Raw genomic sequence first — 25,164 nt, forward strand, 5'->3', positions numbered from 1 at the left:
GGTATTAGAGATTTAAGATGTATAAATGAGTTGTATCCTCATGGAACTCTACCTTTACTGAGGTCAGCATTTATTGTTAAGTCAAAGTAAAAATCTTCATTCTACACACATAGCTTCATCCCTCAAAAATTGAGGAAACCAATCAGATTCTATCTGTGTTTTAGATCCATGACCTTTGAAAGAACATTGAATCTATAGAAAGAAAAGAAGAAATAAAGTACTTGGAAGTCGCAAGAAGATTTTGTGTTCATTGTTAATAAAACCAAAGTGCAAAGGACAAAATCAAAGAGGATTGTGATTACAAAAATCAACCTGAAAAACAAATCAAAGTACTTCTAAAGTAAAGGAACACTTGTGTGTTATTTAAATGCCAATCCCTTTCCTCTGCAAGGTTGCTTGGTGTAAGAGGGACATCACATCACTGGGGTGTCATGGAACAATGACTGAGTTCCAGTACAACAAACCACGAATGGGAACCAAGTCATCAGCATTTGTGATTTTAATCATTCAGAGAAATAGATGAGTACTTGCCAATTTTACCAGGGTAAGTCTTCAACTAGAGCATTCAAAATGGCCTGAGTCATGGTGCTGATGGACAGGTCTCACCATCAGAACACGGAGGAACAGGAACCATATGAGGCAGAGAGGGGAAAGGAGGAGGAGTGTGACTACCTTAGGTCTTCAGTAACATCTCTGCCTTGTTTATTGATACCACAGTAGAAAACCACAAGCAGAGAAACATGTTACCAAGGTTGCTGGATGATTTGTTCCTTTGACATTCAAATTACAGTCAGAACAGAAATTCATTCTGACACTAAATGCAGGGTTTTTACTACCACTTAGTGTTGCCTTCCTGAAAAATTAAAGACTCTTCTCAAATCCTAATAACTCTGAATAGTCTCTTAGGGAAAAAAAATCCTGGAAATAACATTTATAGGACCAAAAGTATACTCTGATGTGACTTTTCTAAATTTTCAGGTCAGTATCTTACATGTCATGACAAAATGGGAAAGTTGAAGTAGATGGTGTGTTCCTGCACAGTGATTTATTTTGACTTATAACTCTAAACACCATGTGAAAATATATAATTATCAGTGACTAAGTGTAGTTAAGAGTATTGGTGAGAGAAATCACAGAATTAAGATCATTTCAATCATAGTAAAACATGGAACTCAGCCAAAAGCCTATGAGAAAAGTTAAATGATTATCGAAATACTGGTATATTTCTACCATAGGGTCTCAATTGTTCACCAAAATAGAAGCATCCTGCATGCTCTCGTGTGGCTTTGCCCACAAGATATGATTATGCAGATGTAATATTTATAAGAGCATTTACCCCAAATTACTTAATGAAAATAATATAGCTATGTATTTTATGTAATTTTCACATTATAATAAAATATATGCAAAACAGTTGATCTGATTAAATGTTATACTTAATGTGTTACATATTTTCATAGTTAAATAAATTTCAGGTATAAATATGCATTTATACTTAAGAAAGCATACAATGAATGGTTTATGATTAAAATATTGGACAAAAGAAGCAAAAACTCAAATTACAAACAGGAAATAAAAAACTTAACAGTGATTATCATTATAACTTTAAAACCTAAAATCAACAAGAGTAACTGTTACAGACTGAAAGTTACAAAAGTATAGTTTAAATAATCAAATTTAAAACAATGTACCTTATTGTGAAGAATATTTCAGTCAGGCCCATTAGCATTGGAGATGGAAGAAGAAGCAGTTTGCTATAGCAAAAACAAGATCTGAGCTCTAGCAATTAAATAATTGTGTTATAGATAGGATGTAGTGAAAAACTCAAGGAAAATAGCAAAAATTAAAATATTTTTATAACAATCTTAAAAGAAAGTTAGATCCAAATGATTTCTGAACACTATTTTACTAAGTTGAAAAAAAGTGGTTTGCATCATACTATAGATAAGGTAATATATAATCCTCAGATATTCCATTTTAAAGGAATTTCCATAAATTTTCAAATAATTTTAGGTGCTATATGAACAAAATATTTAATAATTTAAACATTTATGCATTTACACCCAAAAGAAAATATTTGATATAGAAATCACATAAATGGTACCCTCCTTAAAAAAGGAAAAACCAGTGAAAATCATTGAAAAACAAACTACATGTTAGGATAAAAAAGTTTTTTTTTTTCTTTTTGGGAAAATGCTGATATGATACAACTCTTGAAAGTTTCTTTTGGTATCAAAACATAAAAATAAATATCAATAGCTTATAATAAATGGACAGAATGACTTCCTACATATACTTACAACTCAGCAAAGCCCAAAGTTAGCAGAGTGTCTACTGGAGACCAGTTTTTCAGTAATTCTGAAAGGACTAATATTGATGCCTGTGGAGATGTTTTATCTTTAGGTACTGTTCTTTTAGGGAAAGAGAGTGTGTAGCTCCTCATGTGGATATGAATCTCAGTAGTCCACAAGTTGAATCATTAGCATCCTCTGGTCTCTGGAGAGTGGAATTGATCATAGATCTGCATGTTCCTCTCATCCATTATTCAGTAGATGCCATAACTTTGCCTTTGATAAAATGTTAAAATTGTAGTGTTTTATATGAAGGACAGTTTGGAAAACCTGTATTTTCTCTAAAAATCAGTTTTGCAATAACATACAAAATACAGTTTACAGATGCAATTCCAGGAAATAAAAAACACATTCTAATTATATACAGATGTTACTCAGACAAATGTTCTAATGAAGAACTCACTGAAGTTCTTTATTTTTCTTTGAAATGGGAGCATTTATAGATGCCTTATCTACTTGGTTCATTATGAAATTAATATAAATTAACGCGTTATATCATACTCAAAACTTGAATCACAACTCACTGAATTAAAGTTTTATAACAGTCTACATACTCAACAAATACACAGAATTAACTGAGTTGTGTGGCCTGCTCCTGGCTATGCGTATGCTTTTCCCCTCTCTAATAATTCAGTAGGCACCATAGATCTATGGAGTGTGTTCAGGATTCCCTTGTAACTTTCATTCTGCTGAAAACATAGGGAAATAATAATAGAGCAGGGAGATTTTTGCATATCTTTCACATAAGCTTATTGGCTGTAACATAATTTGTATTTAGTCCTCTTTATTAATTCAAATAAATATAAGAACTATTTGTGTGTTTGAGACAGGGTGGAAGATAATGTGTAAGTTCTACTGTTAATTCATTAGCATGACTTAGATATGAAATGTGGAGAAGAAAATAATGACAATTAAGACCAGTTAAAATATTGTACAAAATACAAAGAAGTATGAAAAATTACCAGCTGATTGAAGGTCCCAACATAATAAATTTACAGTGTTTGGGTATACAAAATGAAAAATATTACTATGTCAAAAGATAAAATAATTCAGAACCATTGAAACAGTCAATGAATGAATGCTATTAGATGCATAATGAAAGTAGGTTTTCAGATGCAAATAAGGGAAAAAGTAATAAAATTAAATATCCTCTAAACAATGCCACATACTGCAATTCACATACTTCATAATTAATACAAATATACATATAAAGAAATTGATGCCTCAAGAAATTTTTATAATTTAGTGTAATAAATCCCTTTGAAAATTGTGAACTATTCCTTTTTTCTTTGGGAATAAGTCTACTGTCAAATGGCTTCTCTTTTATTTCTTATTGAGTCTTTAAAAAAATCAATAAAGATCACAATTTGTAATCAATCACATATTTCAACTCTTCCATATGTAAAAAAGCAACCCACCGGTGAATTTCAGCATTAAAAAAGCCTACCCAAAATACCTCTTTTTCCTACATTTTATCTTTAATTACATGTTTGTTTTTTTTAACACAAAGAATCTTATTAGAGTAAAATATTTTATCTCATGATTAATCCTTACATAATTGGCATATGTAGAAATGTTACAAATCTATGATGTCATGGAATATGAATGCACTATTTGTGAATCTGACTTAAAGATTTTTAGGCTTTCCTTTAAAATATATGTTCAAATCTGTTCATTTGAAAATCATGTGTATTTATTGAATGAATATATATATATATATATATATATATATATATATATATATGATGGTTATGTTGCCTATTTAATAACTATAAAAGTGTGTGCTCTACAAAACCATACTAGAGAAGAAAAGAAAGAGAAAGATATAAATTATAAATTCAATGTGGTGAGTATGATTTAATAGGTTTTTGTATATTGGACTCCAATATATGTTTTATATGGAGTTTTGATTTTGATTTGTTTATGTTTTAGCCATAGAGGAATAAAATTCTCAAACAATAAAATCAAGATATGCTAAAATCTGAGTCAAGAACAACAGCAACCTAAAAGTGTATGTTTATCATGTGCCTCAATGACTAACAAAGATATTCATTTGAAAAGTATCATTTAAAAACTTCCTTTTATATAACGTTTTATATTGATTCTTTAAAGATTTTATAAGAAATGTTAGATTCTGTAAAGGGAGAGGGGGGTGGGGGTATGAAAGATGGTGGAATGAGACAGACATCATTATCCTAGGCACATGTATGATTACACGAATGGTATGAATCTACATCATGCTCAACCATAGAAACAAAAAGAAGTACCCCATTTGTGTACAATAAATCAAAATGCAGGCTGTAAAAATAAAAAACAAATAAATAAATTACAAAAAATAGAAAGTAAAAAAAGAAATAAAATATAAAATATTTGACACTGAATTTTCTTTTTCTCTCTTATTATTTGAGTAAATGGGAAGTGAAAATATGTAGCTCACCTTGCATGTCAGAGACTTCAACACCCACTTGAATGCTAATTGCAAAAGTTATGGCTATTTTTATATCAGATAATTTCAGTTTTTTCTTTCTCTCATTATCTCCCTTGAGACCTCATATATGTATCTGTTTTATGTTTTATGATTGCCCAAGTGTCTATGAGATCCTATTGATTTTCTTGCTCTTTGTGTTGTTGTTCTACAAAAGAGATAATTTCTCTTCTTCTATTTTCAAGTTTAGTAATAATTTCTTCTGTCATACCAACTGTGTTCTCAAATCCTCTAGGGATTTCAGTTATACTGTTGGACATAGAATTCCCATTTGGCATTTTTAGCAATCCCTTTTTTGGGGGGCGGGGGTTGATATCAGGGACTGAACTCAATGGCTTCTCTTTTATTTCTTATTGAGTCTTTAAAAAAATCAATAAAGATCACAATTTGTAATCAATCACATATTTCACTCTTCCATATGTAAAAAAGCAACCCACCTGTGAATTTCAGCATTAAAAAAGCCTACCCAAAATATCTCTTTTTCCTACATTTTATCTTTAATTACATGTTTGTTTTTTTAACACAAAGAATCTTATTAGAGATAAGACTGAGCCACATCCCCAGTCCTGTTTTATGTTTTATTTAGAGGTAGGTGCTAGCTGAGTTTCTTAGCGCCTCACATTTGCTGTGACTGGGTTTGAACTTGTGATCTTCTGCCTCAGCCTCCCAAGGTGCTAGGATTACAGGCGTGCACCACCGGGCCTGGCAGTAATCCCTTTTAAAAATTAAATTTAGATGGATACAATGCTTTTGTTTTATTTTCTATTATTTTATTTTTATGTGGGTGCTGAGGATTGAACTCAGTGTCTCACACATGCTAGGCAAGTGCTCTACCACTGAGCTACAACCCCAGCCTCAGCTAATCCTTTTTTGAAGTAAAATTTTCTATTTGAATTACAGAACACTAAAGAAAGAAACTGAAGAATATTTTACAAACTGGAAAGATCCCTCATGTTCATGGATAGGAAGAATTAATATTGTTAAAATGTTCATACTACTGAGGTTCAATACGGATTTAATGCAATTCCTATTAAAATTCCAATGACAGTCTTCATAGAAATAGAAAGAGCAGTCATGAAATTCATTTGGAAAAAACAAGAGGTCCTGAATAGCCAAAGCAATCCTTAGTGAGAAGAGTCAAGTAGGAGGCCGTACAATACCAGACTTAAATTACTTCAGAGCTATAGTAACAAAACAATCATGGTATTGGTACTAAGACAGACATGAAGACCAACAGAACAGAGTAGAAGACACAGAGACAAACCCTCATAAATACAGTTACCTTATACTACACAAAGGCCCCATAAATGTACTTTGCAGAAATAATCACCTCTGCAACAGATGGTGCTGGGAAAACTGGAAATGCATGTGTAGCATAATGAATTTTAACCCTCATCTCTCACTCTACGTAGAACTCAACTTAAAGTGGATCAAGGACCTAGGTATTAGACCAGAGACCCTGCACTTACTAGAAGAAAGTATAGGTCCAACCCTCCAGCATTTTGGCTTAGGAACTGACTTTCTCAACAAGACTTCTAAAGCACAAGAAGTGAAATCAAGAATCAATAACTGGGATGGTATCGAACTAGAAGCTTTATCACAACAAAGGAAACAACCAAGAGCAAGAAGAGAGAGCCTACAGAATGGGTGAAAATCTTTGCCACCTGAACCTCAGAGCATTAATCTCCAGGATATACAATGATCTCAAAAAAATTAACAACAAAATAAACCAATCAATAAATGGGCAGAGGAACTGAACAGGCACTTCACAGAAGAAGAAAGATGAATGATCAACAAATACATGAAAAAAATGTTCAACATCTAGCAATAAGAGAAATGCAACTTAAAACTACACTAAGGTTCTATCTCACTCCAGTGAGAATGGTAATTATCAAGAATATAAGTGACAATAAATGTTGGTGAGGATGTGGGAAAGGGGTACACTCATACATTGCTTATGAGACTGAACATTGGTGCAAGCACTCTGGAAAGCAGTGTGGAGATTACTCAAAAAAGTAGAAGCCAGATATCCCACTCTCCAGTTTATACCCAAAGTACTTAAAATCAGCATGCTGTATTGACACAGACACATCAAAGTTTATAACAATTCAATTCACAATAGCTAAGGTATGGAACTAATCTCGTTGTCCTTCAATAGATTAATGGATAAAGAAAATGTGGTAAATAAATGCAATGGAATAGTACACTGCCATTAAAAAGAATGACTATGACTTTTGCTGATAAATGGATGGTTCTGCAGACTTCGTACTAAGTGAAATATGCAGTCCCCCCAAAAAAAAACCAAAGGTCTAAGGTTCTCTTTCATATGCAGATGTTAACACACAACAAAAGAGACCGGGAAAGAAAGGAAGTTCAGTGGATTAGACAAAGAGGAATGAAAGGAAGGGTGGTGGGATGGGAATAAGAAAGACAGTAGAATGAATCAGGCATAACTTCCCTATGTTCATATGTGAATATACCACCAGTGAATCTCAACATCGTATACAACCACATGAATGGTATCTTAATTTGAATAAGTTATACTTCATGTATATATAATATGCCAAATATACTCTATATCATGTAAATCTAAAAAAATAACAAATTAAAATGTTTAAATTTAAAAAAATTTATTTGATAAGAAATTGTTCCCATTTTCCTGCAATTCTTCATATTTCTTTCAGTTATTTGAACATATTACCTTTAAGAGTAATTTTGAAATCTTTTTTTTTTTTTTCTCAATCTGACACTTAGGTTATTCAGAGATAGATTTTACTTTCTGTAGTTTTCCCCTAAGCAACAATCGCATATTTTCTCTTTCTTTTTAGGCACCATAATGTTGTTGCTAAAAACCATTTAATATATACAATATAATACAGATATGCTGTAGTCTGTGAAGCATTCTTAGATAACTTTCAACATTTTTCCAAATTTACCTGGAAAGTGTTTTGAAATGTCAATTGAGATTCCAGGAAGGTTTCCCATTCGTGCTTCATGAGAATTTCTGGTTGAGCCACATCTTCATCAATACTTCCTATGATTTACCTATTGCGTTGTATCCATTCTGGTGTTAGGACAAATGGAGTTTCTTGTGACTTTAATTTTCTTTTCCCTCATGATTAATGAAGTTAAGGAACTTCATTTTTATATTTGGTGGAAATCATTTTGATATCTGTTGTGTGACATGGTTGTGGTACTGTTTTGATTTTTATATTCCAAATTCTGTTTTATTAATCTGGTTGATTTTGGTATGGATATATATACATATACATATAAAATATGTATGTGTGTATATATACATGTATGTTTGTAAAACCATATGTATTATATGTGCAAAGAATATTTCTACTGGATGTGTAGCTTCCTTTTTCACTCTATAAATTCATCTTAAATAACAATATGATTCAATATATTATTTTTCTCCATAGTGATCAAAATGTATAGAGTTTTAGTTTAAAAATGTCATGCCTATTAAGTTTTTAAAATAACTTTGATTTATATTTTGATCCTAACTTTCACATTGACTTTATTTTTTGTGATGTGCTTCACATTTTAAATTGTGCATTTTTGAAATATAAACATAATGGCACTTCTTCCTGTTGTAACTATCCTTCTAATGTTAGAACTTTACATAATTTAGCTCCAATAATGGAACCTGTAGTTTGCATACTTATTTATATTTTATTTATTTTAAACCCTTTCTGCTACTGTGCAATCAAATTCAATCATTATGTGGAACTTTACATGAACTTAACATTTACTTTTCTTTTTGCTTTTCTCTTATCTTCATTGAGAGTCTATATTGTCATGTTTTCCTCTTTGGACTTTTTAAAAACATGCACAGTTTAGTTTATGTTCATTTTATATTAAAACTATTTATATAGTACTTATGTCAGTATGATTGATTACCAGCTAAATCATGATCCTTTCCAGCACTCATAAATATGTCTCCCTGAACAGAATATTTTAACTGTGATATACATATTGTTAAATCTTATACAAATGAAGGTTACATATGTTCATTTTTGTGTCTTCTTTTATTGAGCCTAACATTAGTGTGAGGCATCTACATTGTTGTGTACATCACTACATTTTTTGTATAATTCTGTTTACATAACCACTGTGTGAATACATAAAAATGAGTATTCATTCAGCGATGGACAATTTTGTTATCAGTTTTAAATATTTGAATAACTCTGCTAAGAGCAAGGCATCTTTTCTCCTTTTGAATATGTTTGTTAAAATTATTGGTTGAGGAAAAATGTAGTCAGTTTTTCTTATTGTATTTAAAATCTGCTTGTATTTCAAGTCTGCATTCTATCCATCCTCTCCTCATCCTTTGGGAATTCACCTAAATGTTTTTCACAGCATGTGATTGAATTTCATGTTTCTTTGACCTGGTTTTGTACATATTTTCTCCCTGTGCTTCAGTTTAGATCATTTATATTGATATATGCTGGAGTTTATCAATACTCTTTTTACGTTGTCCGGCATGCTCTTATTTTCAAAAGTTCTTAATTTCAGAGTCTGAATAATTTTTTGTCACACAATTTCATGTTTTCATTTTCATGTATTTAAATTTTCCTTAAGTTACTTTACCTTAAACAATGTTTCCAACTATTTATTTTCTTTGATATGTTAATTATGCAATTTGTCAAAGCCTTTTCTAACACTAACATGCAGACATTCTGGGACCTGTTGTGTTTTATGTGTTTTCTCTCTTTTTGACTATTTCCCCATGAATGAAAACAACACAGAACCTGAAGATGACATTACGTTTTTCAAGGAAGGGTTTCACATTCCCAGATAGGTACAAATTTAATTATTAATTGTTCAGGCTTGCAGGGGCTCAGTATCCAACCTCATGCTTCTTCCACTTGTCCTGCTTCTGAGTCATTCCACTGTTCCTCTCATTTTCCATGTTTCCTCCTCCTTCTCCTTCCATCTCTCCCTATACTAAACTGATCTCCCTTATGTTTTCACTTGTGTTTTTTAAAAGAATATTCTCACCCTCTCTACCTGGTGTGCAGAGGGATACAAGCCTGGCAACTGTTATAAAGGGAAAATCTTCTTTATATTTATCGCTGTTCCTTCCCTCTAGCAAATCTTTGTCTTCTAGACAGCTGAAGTGCTCATTTTGGGCATTCTGTATTTCCTGTATTATTTTGAACACTACCAAAGCTCTTCTCTGCTCTTCTAAAGTTGTTCACTTGAGTCCATCATCGATCCATTTTTCTCTCTTCCTTCCCTCCTTTCTTTTGTCTATTAATCTGTCATGTCTCCTATGTACCCATATCATGCTACCTTTTTTTCTATTTGTTTATTTATTTGTCTGTCTCTCTGTATGCCACTCTATTTAGTCTCCAGGCCTGTTCAGGCCAGATTTCAACTTATGTCCTGAAGGAAAATGTAGCCCTGTGGAGTCAAACCTAGGATGCTTCTGCCAACTGCTCAGCTGATTTCTTCTGAACTCTGGTAGAGCCTCCATGAATGACAACCCTGGGTTTCCAAATGTTCCCTGAATCACAGTGATAAAAATCTGTCTCATCCCTCCAAGGTCACACCTTTCTGAAGTACTCGCTGTATATACCCATGCTCTTTGTACATAGCAGTCATTCACTTCTTTTGAATCTTGCTACTCCCCTTATTTTTGTGGATATAATGGTTTGGGTCACCACTGATTTCATTCATCCAGAAGAAAAGAATATTCCTCTCACTTTATAAACACTTTATCCCATATTTTCATATTCTTGAAATTTGAAAACATTGCAGTTTTTCAGAAGTCATTCAAGAATAAATAAGTTAAGTATTTTTGTGATCACTCATAAATTCCTTATCTAAAACTACTACCTACAATACCTATAATTGATGTGTCAACTTTTTATTAATCTGTATCTTAAAATCTGTACACACAGATTTGTATATTTATACATATATATACTTTTTGCATACTATTAATAATGATACAATGTTATTTTCAAATATGAAGTTCATATACATGCTTTCTCAAAGTTCAAGATCTAGTACAAGGTAGTGCCTTGATTGTCTTCAGATAGTGTGCAAACCCTGTTCACTATATTATTTTGTATCTTACAATTTTTTTACTCTTTTGTAGCTTAAATATATAAATTATTTGAATTTCACAGAATAATGCATTTTTCATATTTTTTCTATGCTACATATTTCAGCTTTTAAGAGATAATATAAAGCAGTAAAATCTGTGGATATATTAGTGATCTATCCACCTGCTTACAAAAATTAAAACTGATTTAATTAGTTTGTCGAGTAAAAAAATTAGTTTAAAAATTTACATTTATTACCTACTGATAGAGAACTTGTACACATAATTCTCTGATTTGTACTAAGCCTGATGTTTTTCTTTTTTTGGCCTTAGTGCATGAGAAACTTTGTAATTATCATATATATCCTTAAAAATAATACATATTTTATAAACTTCATATATTTTAATCATCCCATATTTGCTCATCTGTTGAAAATATCTTGAAGTCATCTTTGATTCTTTTCACCCAAACATCCTGCAATGTGCTTCTCACAAGTTTTGCTATGACAGTCTTACTAACATGACAATGAGAACTTAGTTGAATTTCTGTGCAAACTCTTTTGGGTTCTTATCTCCACTCTTGTCATTCTGTTGCATTTACACAAATACATTCTATGATTTAATGATTATTGAGTCAGAATGACTTTTCCAACAAGTAAATTGGGAAATTTTCCTTTTTTTTCATTCAGATCCTACGCCCCCTTGGATTCTTCACTACACACCATCTGATCTGACGCACTTTAAAACATGTTTTCTGTCCTTTCTTTGCTACAGTTCCAAACTCTTTGCTGTTTCTTGACTAATGCAGGACATTAATGCAGGACACCTCTTAGGTTTTGTTCTTGGCCATACCATCTACCCCAAACCTCTTCATTTAGAAGTTATAATGATGCCACGTTCTTACCATTTCCTTTTTTTGTGTGTGTGTGTGTGGTTCTGGGGTTGAACCCAGGACCTCCTGCTTTCCAGGCAAGCACCCTCCCAACTGAATTATGTCCCCAGGCCCTTGCCCTGTTTTCCTTTTTTCCTCATGAAAATTTTATTATTGTAGTGACACAGTTTCAAAATCCTTATCAACCTTTTCCTCTAATAACAAAATCCCAAATCAGAAAATCTAATAATTTTTCAGGTTCAAATTTATTATTGAAGGGACAAAAGTTCAAAATCACTATGAAACATTTCTCTAATAACAAAACCAAAACCCAGAAATCTAATGCTTTGCCAGGTCCTATTTATGAAATAACTCTAAAATGTATACACTTTTATTATTCACCTGCAGTAACTTTATATAACTCAGAGTTTTTTTTTACTTTTCTCCCCTAAATTATTCATTTCTTGACTTTGAATATGTTGAAAACAATGACATCACAAAAGCAATTTCCTAAAGCATTATTTTGCATTTCATTTTGAGCTTCATTTATTAGCCATTGAGAGTCTTAAAAATGCTATCCCACTAAAGGTACTTGAAATATATGATCCTAAATGACCTGTCATTCTTATTGTCTACTGTTTTAAAAAAATCCATCTTAGAGCCAAACATCTTCAAATATTGCTTACTTCCCACTTACCAGGTACCTCTATGCTTTGTTCCTCTAATACCCTTGGCTCTGGTGCTCAAATCTCTAGGTTTGTAAGGTGCAGTGTAACTAGAACAGTAGAGGTACTGTAAAGAAATATGTTGAATAAGTAAACTACAAATAATGAATCATATTTCTATAGTCATTTTAGACTTCTATTATGAATAATATAAATATAAAAATGAGAATATTAAACTTTATTTGAATGATAATACTATTAGAACAAAAATATGATATGATCTAAGAAAGTCATGAAAATGAAAAATTTTAGTTCTTCTACAAGACACGAATATTTTTGATAAATCACTATCATTAAACTATTATTTTTATTTGAATTACTATCACAGTCTTTTAAAACCATGGTGAGTACATTCGGATTTAGCAAGAGAGTTTATTAGAAATATTTTTCAGCTTTTGAAAGAGTGAAGCTACGATATTATCGAAATAATGAATAGCTCAGTAGTCAAATTCAAAATTACTATTCCAAGTAGCTTAACAGTATCGCTGTTCCAGTTTTGTTTATGATGCTATCTAGATACAACTTTAAATAAAGTTTATTTGTAAGATAAAGTCTCTTTGTAAATTTAGGTGAGCAAGTCCACAATCAAGATGGAGTCAAGTGGGGTTTCTCTTCCACAGAAATGATTTTTTTGCTGCATCTTTCACATCCTTATTCCTCAGGCTATAAACGAGTGGGTTCAGCATGGGGATCACCAAGGTGTAAAACACAGCAGACACCTTCTCCTGTTCCAAGGAATACTTAGAGCTTGGCTGGACGTAGCTGAAGGAAACAGATCCATATAACAAGGTCACAGCAGTCAGGTGGGAGACACAGGTGGAGAAGGCTTTGCGCCTCCCCTCAGCAGAGCGGATTCTCTGGATGGCAACAATGATGTGCACATAGGAGACCATGATGATGATGAAAGTGACCACTGGAATGACCCCAGAGAAGAACAAGAGCAGCATCTCATTGGTACGGGCATCAGAGCAGGAAAGCCTCAGGAGAGGAGGAATGTCACAGAAGTAATGATCTACAATGTTAGGACCACAGAAGTCTAGTCGGAGCAAACCTATGGTGTGTGTCAGTGAATTAATGAGACCACCCAAGTAAGATGCAAGGACCATCTGAATACAGACACTTTGGGTCATAATGACTGTATACATCAAGGGATTGGCTATTGCCACATACCTGTCATAAGCCATCATAGACAAGAGCATGCCCTCTGTGGTCACATACACTGCAAAAAAGAAGCTCTGTAGAACACAGCCAGAAAATGTACTGGACTTATGTTTGGAAAGGAGGTTGGCCAGCATCTTAGGAGCGAAAACTGTGGAGTAGCAGATATCACAAAAAGAGAGATTGCTAAGGAAGAAGTGATACCGCCGTTTACCGGTGACGAGTTCTGCTTCTTCTAATGTTGAAGATTAAGCACTAGAGAAGCACGCCAAGGCAAGCATATTAAGCAGGTTTATTTAAAGGGAATAATACAGACTTCTCCCGGCAGGGAGAAGGGGGCCATGGCTGATGTTCTAAAAGTCCCCAGAAGAGAGCGCACCCTACATCTTTTATAGGTTAAAGTCTCTTTTGTTCTCCAATTCTCTCCTCCCTTATCTCTCTCCTTCCTGCCTACGTGACTAGGCCTGGTTTTGCATTACTGAGAAACCATGGGCAGGGGGAGGGCCAAGGTGATTCAGGCAGGTAAGGGCCCAGGGGGCATTAATTAGCAGCTCCATGCTTGCACTCCTTGATAAAGGCAGGTAAATTTGGTAATCAATGGGCTCCGGAGATCCTTGACATTCCAATCTTCCAGGGGCAGTCTCCAACTTCCAAAGGCAGATGGCTTCATGGCTTCATTTCCTCGAATTGACCCGATTCCCTATTTCTACACTAACTACCTGTCCTTAATTCTGGCTTCAGAAGTACATTGGAGTGTGAAGCTGGGTGTTTAACCTGATTAAGACAATCATCCCCCAATTACCTGTCAGAGTGATAAAATAAATCAGGGCAAAGAGTAAGAAGAGAGGGATCTGCAAGTTAGGATTTTCGGTTAACCCTACCAGAAGGAATTCCTCCACCCCTGAATGATTCCAGCCTCCCATGCATTCAGGTGGATATGGCTCCTTAGTAGCTGAACAAGAAGATGTCACTTAGATGAAAAAAAAAAATGACCTCCATAATCCAGTATCCATCAGACATGAGATAATTAGGGTACCCTGTACATAGATGAAGAAAAGAGATTGACTTCAGCAGTGCATCGTAAGTGTGTTAGGCAACCTGTATAGTATGACTCAAAATTTCAGTATTTCCAATTATTTATTTATTTTTATGCTGAGGCTTGTACCCAGGGTCTCATGAGTGGTAAGCAAGCACTTTACCACTGAGCTACAAACCCAGCCCACTTATTTTATTCTCCAGTTATCAATTTCCACATAAACATAAGAAGAAACCTTTTTATCTCAAAAATTATTAACAAGTATGTTGACATTCATATCCAGATCCTGGATACCAAATTTCTGTCTCCTTCTGTGACATATTTTCCATGGACTATGAGATGACTCAGATCCAGAGAAAACAAATTGTCACTTATTCTGTGGCAATTTGTTACCTATTTATTTTTCCCTCCCAGATAAGCTCAAGACACTGACTTCCATAATCCATAGACTCTTCCTTTCCAAATCTCAAACCACAGACCTCTTTTTGCCTGATCTTCTAACCACTTTGAAGATCATGGACTGTGCAGACAGGGACTAGCAGAGTTGAGTGATGAGAAAATAAATAAAGTCTTTTATTTGCTATTAATTATTAAAACTGTTCAAAAATTAGGAGTGTCATTTAAAGTGAAAATCCTTCCATTTGTTATCTTCATATAATTTTGTTATTGTACTTTCGTGCCTTTTTCAACATTAACACAAAAAACTTGAAAACCCACTGTAGAGAAGCAAGGTGTCACGTGAGCACCAAAACTATCAGATTTGTTTTGTTTTCAGAAACATAGGCAGTCACTTAGTTTCACAAGCTCTTTCTTCTTTGACATGATATGTTACAATTCAACAATAATTATGGCAAAACATCAACAAATTAGTTTATCCACATGTACTTTCATGCATTCAATAAATATGCACTATTTACTGCTCTATGTCAATAAACATTGTATTTTCTAGACATGAAGCAGTGAACAAGACAAGTGTCCTGCCTTCAAGAGCTCATAGTCCCTTAGGGAAACAAATAATTTGTATATTGATATAAGGCAGTGGTGATTGATACTGTAAGATATAAGTAAGGAAAGGAAGTGAAAAGAAATTGTAGAAAAGAAATATATTACATATTAGTTTCCTTTTGCTGTTATCACAATTGAGCAAAAAATTGGTGACTTAAAATAGCAAACATTTACTTTCTTACAGTTCTCAGGTCAGAATTCTGAAATTATTTCATTAGGTTTAAACCTAAGAGTCAGTAGTGTCCCATTCTTTCCAGAGGCCACAGGGGAAAACCCATTGCATTGCCCTTTGAGCTTGTGGAGATGTCCTCCATACACAGAGCAGCAGAACCTTTCCTTCATTTCTGTACCACATTCTTCTACTTTTGTAGCAAAATCTCTCTTTGCCTCCCTCTTACAAGAGCACTTGTGTTTATATTTAGTTTCCATGCTGATAATACAGGATAATCTCCCTATCTTGTTATCTTGGATAGGCTCACACCTGACAAATTATTTTTTCAATATAAGAGAACATCCATTGATACCAAGGATCAGTACTTGTCTGATACTGGGAACCATCTTTCACTCTAACAGATGTAAATTTCAGTAGGGAACTATACAGAGGGAGAAAGCTGAGTAGAAAATTGATGGAAGTGGCTTAATTAGGTATGTGGATATTTGAAGAAAGAAGGTTCCAGCCAATTCAAATTCCAACAGGTGGAATTTTGCAAAATAGTAGGACTGAATAAATTGACCAAACCAAAAAGAAGAGGGACAGTGATTGATGGGAAATAGACAACAATGCACTAAAAGCCCCTTGTAATTTTGGAAACTCTCTCATGAATTGACAAACAGCTTTTCAGAAAGAATCACAGAAAAACCTTACTTTTATAGGTTTTGCTATAGACTTTCTTGGAGAACCGACTGTAGTTAAGTCTAGAGCAGAGACAAGGAACACATTTAGAAGACTGTCTGAATAATCTTTGAGAGAGATGACTATTTTACCACAAAGTGGCAGTGATAAAACTGAACAGAACTTGTCCCACTGTGCATACATTTTGAGATGAGAATTAAGAAAACGGGAGAAATATATTGAAATTAAAGTAAATGCTTATTTTAAGAACTATGTGGGTGTGTGTCTACATGCATTTGAGTTATTTGTCGAGTTGAACTGTTTTTTCTATGATGTAGAATATGTGAAGATATATTTGAACCCTCAAGAATTCTTGGGAATCAACCTAATAAGAGGTGAAAGACTCTAAAATGAAACTACATAACACTAAAGAAAGGAATTGAAGAAGTCCTGAGAAAATGGAAAGATCTCCCATATTAGCAGATAGGCAGAATTAATATTGTCATAATGGCCATACTACCAAAAGTGTGATAAAGATTTAGTGCAATTCCTATTAAAATTTTAATAACATTCTTTACAGAAATAATAAGAGCAGTCTTGGAATTTATTTGGAAAAATAAAAGGCCCAGAATAGTCAAAGTAATCCTGAACAAAAACATTGATACAGGAGGCATCACAACGCCAGACCTTAAGTTATACTACAGAGCTATATTAACAAAAACAGCATGGTATTGGAAAAAAAGAATCGAAAGGCTAAGCCAGGGACTTTGGTACAAGCCTGTAATCCCTGCAGCTCGGGAGGCTGAGGCAGGCATATCACTAGTTCAAAGTCAGCCCCAGCAATAACGAGGTGCTAAGCAACTCAGTAAGACCCTGTCACTAAATAAATACAAAATAAGGCTGGGGATGTGGCTCATTGGACCAGTGCCCAAGTTCAGTCTCTGGTACCCATCCCTCCCCTCCAATAAAAAAGAATTGAAATCAATGGAACAAAAGAGAATACACAAAGACAAACCACATATATACAGTAATCTCATTCTAGTCAAAGGTGCCATAAACATACATTGGAAAAAAGCCTCTTCAATAAATGGTGCAAGAAAAACTGGAAATGTATATACACTACAATAAAATTGAACCCCTATCTCACCCTGAAAAATAATCAACTTAAAGTGGATCAAGGATGTAGGCATTAGACCAGACACCCTGCATCTATTAGAAGAAAGAATAGGCCCAACTCTCCAACATGTAGACTTATGAACTTACTTCCTCAACATGACTCCAAAAGAGCAAGAGATAAAATCAAGAAACAATATATGGGATGGTATCAAGCTAAATAGTTTCTTCATAGCAAAGGAAACAATCAAGAACACGAAGAGAGAGTCTACAGAATGGGAGAAAATCTTCGCCACCTGTACCTCAGATAGAGCATTACTCTCCAGGATATACAAAGAACTCAAAAAACTTAACAACAACAACAACAAAGGAATCTAATCAATAAATAGGCAAAGGAACTGAATAGGAACTTCATAGAAGAAGAAAGATGAATGCTCAACAAATATATGAAAAAATATTCAATATCTGGCAATTGGAGAAATGAAAATTGAGGTTACACTGATGTCTGCCTCACTCTAGTCAGAATGGCAATTATCAAGAACACAAGTAACAATAAATATTGGTGAGGATGTGGGGGGAAGGGTACACTCATACATTGCTGTGGGACTGCAAATTGGTGCAATCACTCTGGAAAGCAGTATGGAATTCCTCAGAAAACTTAGAATGGAACCACCATTTGACCCAGTTATCCCACTACATGGCATATACCCAAAGGATTTAATATCAGCATACTACAGTGACACAGCCACATCAGAGTTTATAGCAACTCAATTCATTATAGAAAAACTATGGGAACCAAAGTAGGTGCATTTCAATAGATGAATGGATAAAGAAAATGTGGCATATGTACACAACAGAATATTATTCAGTCATAAAGAAGAATGAAATTATTGCTTTTGGTTTGCTGGTAAATGGATGCGACTAGAGATTTTCATGCTAAATGAAATAAGCAAATCCCAAAGAAACAAAGGTGAATGTTCTCTATGATGTGTGAATGCTTACACACAATAAAGTGGGCAGTGGGAAGAATACAAGTTTATTTGATTAGAAAAAGTAGAATGGAGGGAAGGAAGGGTTATGGGAATAGGAAAGACAGTAGAATGAATCAGATACAACTTTCCTAAATTCATATTTGGGGACCAGAGTATTTCCACATCATGTACAACCACGATATGCCATCAGAATTAGAACAGGTTATATACCAGGAATGCACAATATGTCAAAATATATTCTACTGTCACATATACCTAACAAGAACAGATAAAAAACAAACAAACCAATACTCTAAAAATAGAGACCACACTCTAGAGTTAAAGAGCCATAGCCTAAAAACAAAATAACAAGGCATAAAATCAAAGTATAAATAGGCCTATAAGAATCAAGAGGGTCCTCCAGCAATTTAAATGCCTATAGAAAAATGTGTCACCCTTTGAAAGAAGACAACAGGCTGGATGTGGTGGAACAAGCCCATCAAAGAGGCTTAAACAAGAGGATTCAAAGCTAGCTTGGACAACCTAATGAAACCCCGTCTTAAAAATTGACAACAAAAAAATAGATGATGAAAACAAAATTAAATTTCCTTAGTGTATCAGTAATCCAGCAATAAAAATACGACATACAAGGACTATGTCTGAATATAAGAATATGCAAGGAATATATATTTATGATCCATATCTAGAAATAATAGACAATAGAAATGGATGTGATACATTTATTAAAATTAATAGACAAGGAATTATAAACAACTGATGTGTGTGCATGTATTTTCAAGGATTTAAAGGAAAACAAGTAATAAAGAAATGGAAACTAAAAGAAGAATCAAGTAGAAGTCCTAATACTAAAAATACAATATCAAAGATAAGAATGAAGGCAGCTATGGTGGCACACATCTGTAATCCCTGCATCTCAAGAGGCTGAGACAGGAGGATCACAAGTTCAAGGCTAGCCTCTGCAATTCAGCAAGGCCCTTTCTCAAAATAAAAACAAAAAGGCCTGGGACATAACTCAGTTACTTTGAAAACCCATGGGTTCAATCCCAGTACTACAATTAAACACATACACACATGTGCGCAACACACACACACACACACATACACACACACGAAGAAACAAAACACAAACAAAAACATGAGCTTTACACCAGATGGGCTTAATAGCAGATTAAACATTGCAAAAAAAAGGGTTAATAAAATTGAAGATTATCAGAAACATTAAACATATTTTTCTTCTCTTCTTAATATACTTTTTAAAGAAAAACCAAAATCAATGAAAATGTTGAGGGTTTTCACATAAATGTAGAAATAAAATAGGACAATAGCATGAAGGATGAGGCAAGGCAAGTGGAATTATATCTTTGTAAAGACGTAACAGTTTACATAAGTACAGCAGAAAAGCAAAATCAGGAAGAGAAAGAAGAAAGATGGAAGGAAGGAAGGAAGGAAGGAAGGAAGGAAGGAAGGAAGGAAGGAAGGAAGGAAGGAAGGAAGGAAGGAAGGAAGGAAGAAAAAAAAAACAGTGAGAAATAATCACCTCCAACCAACTGAGCCATAATTATCCTTTTCTCTCTGGATGATATTTGTCAGTTCAAGACCCTGTTTTTATTCTTTTCTTAAGTGTAATCAGTAGCCCCCCATAAAATATGGCAGAAACATTTTTCACTTAAAACCAAATTTACTATTAAGGGTATGTTTAGTTTTCTAAGAAACAGCCTCGTTATCTTCCAAAATAGCAGTACTATTTTGCATTCTCACCAGCAGTGAATGACATCTCCTGTTGAGTCACACTTTGGTCAGCACTTTGCCTGTGTGTGTGTGTGTGTGTGTGTGTGTGTGTGTGTGCGCGTGTGTGTGCACGCATCTGTATTCTGGATCTTGACCTATCTGAAAGGGAAATGAAGTCATCTTCCTGTTGTTGCACTTGCTGTTTGCATTTTTCTGGGAACACATGTTGTGGAGCATCTTTTCATATTTTATTTGGCATCTGTATATTTTCTTGCTGTGGTATCTGTTCAGGTCTTTGACTTATTTTTAAATCAGGTTTATCATTTAAGATAATAGGCTTTTATCACAAGTGCTTTTGCAAGTATTTATTCCCAGTCTGACTTGAGTTCTCACTCCTTGCCATTATCACTCACAGAAGCTTTGAATTTTTTTTGATGATAGCCCTTCTGTTACTGCTAAATAAAAATTTATTTAGATGTTAAAAAAAAGAAAAATCAAGAATTTCATTGAACTACATTTTGCTCTTATTTAAATTGGTTTGGCATTCGATGTTTGATTGTGAGATATAAAAATTTTCAACATAGAATAATATAATATTTGAGATGAACTAATAGAATATTTAATAAGAGTTAGAATTTATACAGATAACTTATTCCTAGCTACCTGATAGTAACAATGACAGATCCTCCCAGCTCTTGGGAATCCATCAAGAGCACCAAAATCTATCCCACCAAAACCCAGAGAAAGGAGAACATTCTCCCCATAATTTGCCCATTCTGTGAATGTTTGTACAAAATATTTATAGATTTAAATTACCACACATTCTCAGTCCAGCATTTATGTTATTTGTGGTGATTTATACAAAAGCAGTTTTGTAAAAGACAAGTGACTTTTCTTCTTCATGTTGGTCCTACTCTCCTCCTAGGTTTTAGTTCATGTGAGTACAAATTTGTCATATATTCTATGGAACTCTATTTCATTAACAGCAATATATCATATGTTTGTTATTCAAAGAGTGCATCAGTATGTAAGGAAACATATTAGACATTAGAGATATAAGAAGAAGTAGATGAAAAACCAACAAGCACTTTTGAAGTAAAGTGATAATTGGGAGTTATTTAAATGCCAACCTCCTTCCTCTGCATGGATGTTTAGTGTAACAGGAACCTCACATCACTGGGGTGTCATAGAACAATGACCGAGTTTATGTAGAGTTCTATTCCATCTACAATAAACCACAAAAAAGGAACCAAGTCAGCAGTTTGCAATTTTCCCATTAGTAATTTAGAGACATTGCCTTAGGGGAAAAAAATCCTGGAAATAACATTTATAGAACCAAAAGTCATACTCTGATATGATTTTTCTAATTTTCAGATCAGTATTTTAGATGTCATGACACAATAGAGAAGTATAAGTAGATAGAAATTCCTTCACAGTGATTTATTTTGACTTATAACTTCAGAAGAACACTAGAAAATACCTAATTATCAGTGATTGAGTATAGTTAAGAATATTGATGAGACAAATCATAAAATTAAGATAATTTTAATTATAGTAAAAAATGAAACCCAGTCAAAAACCTATGAGAACAGTTAAATGATAATTAAAATAATGGTATCTCCCTACTGTAGAACCTCAATTGTTCACCAAAATAGAAGCAGCTTCTGCATGTTCTCATGTGGCTTTGCCCACAAGATATGGTTATGCAGAAGTAATATTTATAAATGAGCTTCCCACAATATATTGAATGAAAATGTTATATTTAATGTTCTTATTGTAGTAAAATATGCAAAACAATTGAGGCAATTAAATGTTATATGAGACATGTTATATGTATTCATAATTACATAAATTTGCAGGTTTACATATGTACTTGTTCTTTAAGAAAGCGTACACTGAGTGGTTTATAATTGAAATATTTATTGGATAAAAGAGGCAAAAAATCAAAATACAAACAAGAGATATAAAACTTAATGACAATCATAACATAAAAAACCTACAATTAACAACAATAAGTATAACAGACTGAAAGTCACAAAACTATTTTGGATGGTCACATTTAAAACAACATACATCATTTTGAAGACTATTTTTTCAGGCCCATTAGGCTTGTAGTGGGAAGAACCAGGAGGCTGCTGTAGCAAAACCAAGATCTGAGCCCTGGGAATGAAGTGACTGGGTTATATACCAGACGGGGTAACAAAGTCAAGGAACATAGAAAATAATTAAAATATTTTTATGAGACTCATAAAACAAAGTTGGATCCAATGATTTTCAAATATTATTATTATACTAACTTGGAAAACAGTGATTTTTCATCATACTAGAGCTACAATAATTTACGATCTTTAGATATTCCATTTTAAAGAAATTACCATAAATATTCAACTAATTTTTAGGTACTATATGCACTAAGTATTAAATAATTTAAACATTTATGCACTTAAAAGAAAATAATTATCATGTAAGTAGTACCCCTTTCACAAAATGAAAAGATCACTGAAAGATAAACTACATTAGGAAAAAAAATATTTTTCTGTTTGAGAAAATGCTGATATCATACTACCTGTAATTTTCTTTCTGTACCAAGAGATAAAAAGAAATATCAGAAGCTTATTATAAAAATAAAAACCACATAACAACTTCCTAAATATACTTACAACTCAGCAAAGCCCAAAGTTAGCAGAGCATCTACTGGAGATGGGACTTCATAATGCTTAAAGGACTTATTGATGGTAGTAGAGATGTTTTATCTCTAGTTAATGTACTTTTGGGGAAAGAGGGTGGGTGTAGCTCATCATACTGACTTGAATCTCAGTTGTCCACAAGTTGGATCATTAGCATCCTTCGGGTCTCTGGAGACTGGAACTAATCTTAGACCTGCATATCCTCTCATCCATTGTTCAGTAGATGCTGTAACTTTTACTTTGATAGAATGTTAAAACTAGCATTTTCTTCATGCAAGACAGTTTTAAAAACCTGAATGTTTAAACTCAATCTTGCAATAAGCATACAATACAGATAACAGATGCAATTCCAAGAACTAAAAGTGTTCTGCTTACATATAGATGCCTCTCAGACAAATGCACGAATGTTCTCATAAAGAAATAGCTGAAGTTCTTTAATTTTGCTGTGAAATGGGAGCATTTACAGATGTGCCTCCTAATTGGTTCATTATGGAAATTCCTATGAGGCAATGTATTATATCATACTCTGAAAACTTTTTAGCCCAAAACTCATGGAATTAAAGGTTTTGACAGTCTACATACAGAACAAATACACAGAATTAATTGAGTTGTGTGACCTATTCCTGGCCAGTTTATATTTATAATGTATGCTTTTCCCCTAATAATTCAGTAGGCTTCATAGATTTGTGGAGCGTGTTGTGTTCTTGATAATAGCCATTCTAACTGGAGAAAGATGAAATCTTAGAGTTGTTTTAATTTGCATTTTCTAATTACTAGAGATGTTGAACACTTTTTCATATATTTATTTATTGCCTGTATGTCTTCTTCTGTAAAGTGTCTGTCCAGTTCCTGTGGCCCATTTATTGATTGGGTTCTTTGTATTTTTGGTGTAAAGTTTTGTAAGTTTTTTATAAATTTTGGAGATAAGTGCTCTATCTGAAGTGTGTGTGGAAAAGATTTTCTCCCACTCTGTAGGCTCTCTCTTCACATTATTGATTGTATCCTTTGCTGAGAAAAAGCCTTTTTTTGTATTTTTTATTTATCTTTTAATTTTTTACAAACTGCATTTTGATTCATTGTACACAAATGTGGTACATCATTTTGTTTGTATGGTTGTACATGATGTAGATTCATACCATTCGTGCAATCATACATGTACATAGGGTAATGATGTCTGTCTCATTACACCATTTTTAATACCACTTCCTGTTCATTTCCTTCTACAGTAATCTAAAGTTCCCCCAGAGAGAGAAAAAGTTTTTTAGTTTGAGTTCATTTCATTTATTGTTTCTTGATTTGATTTCTTGTACTTTGGGAGTCTTGTTAAGGAAGTCTGATTCTAAGCCAACATGATGACAATTTAGGCCTACTTTGTCTTCTATTAGGTGCAGGGATCTCTGGTCTAATTCCTCCATTTTGAGTTGAGTTTTGTGCAGTGTGAGAGATAAAAGTTTAATTTCATTTTACTGCATATGGATTTCCAGTTTTCCCAGCACCATTTGTTGAACAGGTTATCTTTTCTCAATTGTATGTTTTTGGCTCCTTTGTCTAGTATGAGGTGACTGTATTTATGTGGATTCATCTCTGTGTCTTCTATTATGTACTATTTGTCTGCCTGTCTATTTTGGTGCCAATACCACGCTGTTTTTGTTACTATTGCTCTGTAGTATAGTTTAAGGTCTGGTATTGTGACACCTCCTGCTTCACTTTTCCTGCTCAAGATTGTTTTGGCTATTCGTGGTCTCTTATTCTTCCAGATGAAGTTCATGTTTTCCTTATCTATTTCTGAGGAATGTCATTGGGATTTTAATTGGAATTGCATTGAATCTGTATAGTACCTTTGGTAGAATGACCATTTTGACAATATTAATTCTGCCTATCCAAGAACATGGGATCCATCTTCTAAGGTTTTCTTCAATTTCTTTCTTTGTGTTCTGCAATTTTCATTGTAGAGGTCTTTCCCCTCTTTTGTTAGATTGATTCCCGAGGATTTTTTTTTTTTTTTTGAGGCTATTGTGAATGGAGTGGTTTTCCTAATTTTTCTTTCAGAGGATTCATCACATATGAATAGAAATGCAATAGATTTATGCATATTGATTTTATAACCTGCTACTTTGCTG

General features: G+C 33.5%; 1 protein-coding gene across 1 annotated transcript; it reads right to left on the minus strand.

Annotated features, from left to right (window-relative positions):
* Positions 1-13,089: 13,089 nt before the first annotated feature.
* On the minus strand, positions 13,090-14,574 carry LOC124960206 (olfactory receptor 1052-like). The gene is made up of 2 exons (XM_047518835.1): positions 14,397-14,574; positions 13,090-13,850 (listed from the first exon to the last, which is right to left on the minus strand). The coding sequence occupies exons 1-2, from the start codon at positions 14,572-14,574 to the stop codon at positions 13,090-13,092; spliced, it is 939 nt and encodes a 312-aa protein (XP_047374791.1).
* Positions 14,575-25,164: the final 10,590 nt, after the last annotated feature.

The sequence above is a fragment of the Sciurus carolinensis genome, chromosome 11 (genome assembly GCF_902686445.1).
Source record: "Sciurus carolinensis chromosome 11, mSciCar1.2, whole genome shotgun sequence".
In the NCBI taxonomy this organism is placed as follows: Eukaryota; Metazoa; Chordata; class Mammalia; order Rodentia; family Sciuridae; genus Sciurus; species Sciurus carolinensis.

Coding starts and splice junctions, on each gene's coding strand:
- LOC124960206 (XM_047518835.1), bottom strand. CDS start 14,574: ATGGGAGGCTGGAATCATTCAGGGGTGGAGGAATTCCTTCTGGTAGGG. Junction 13,851..14,396: donor CCAGCTTCACACTCCAATGT/ACTTCTGAAGCC, acceptor AACGGCGGTATC/ACTTCTTCCTTAGCAATCTC.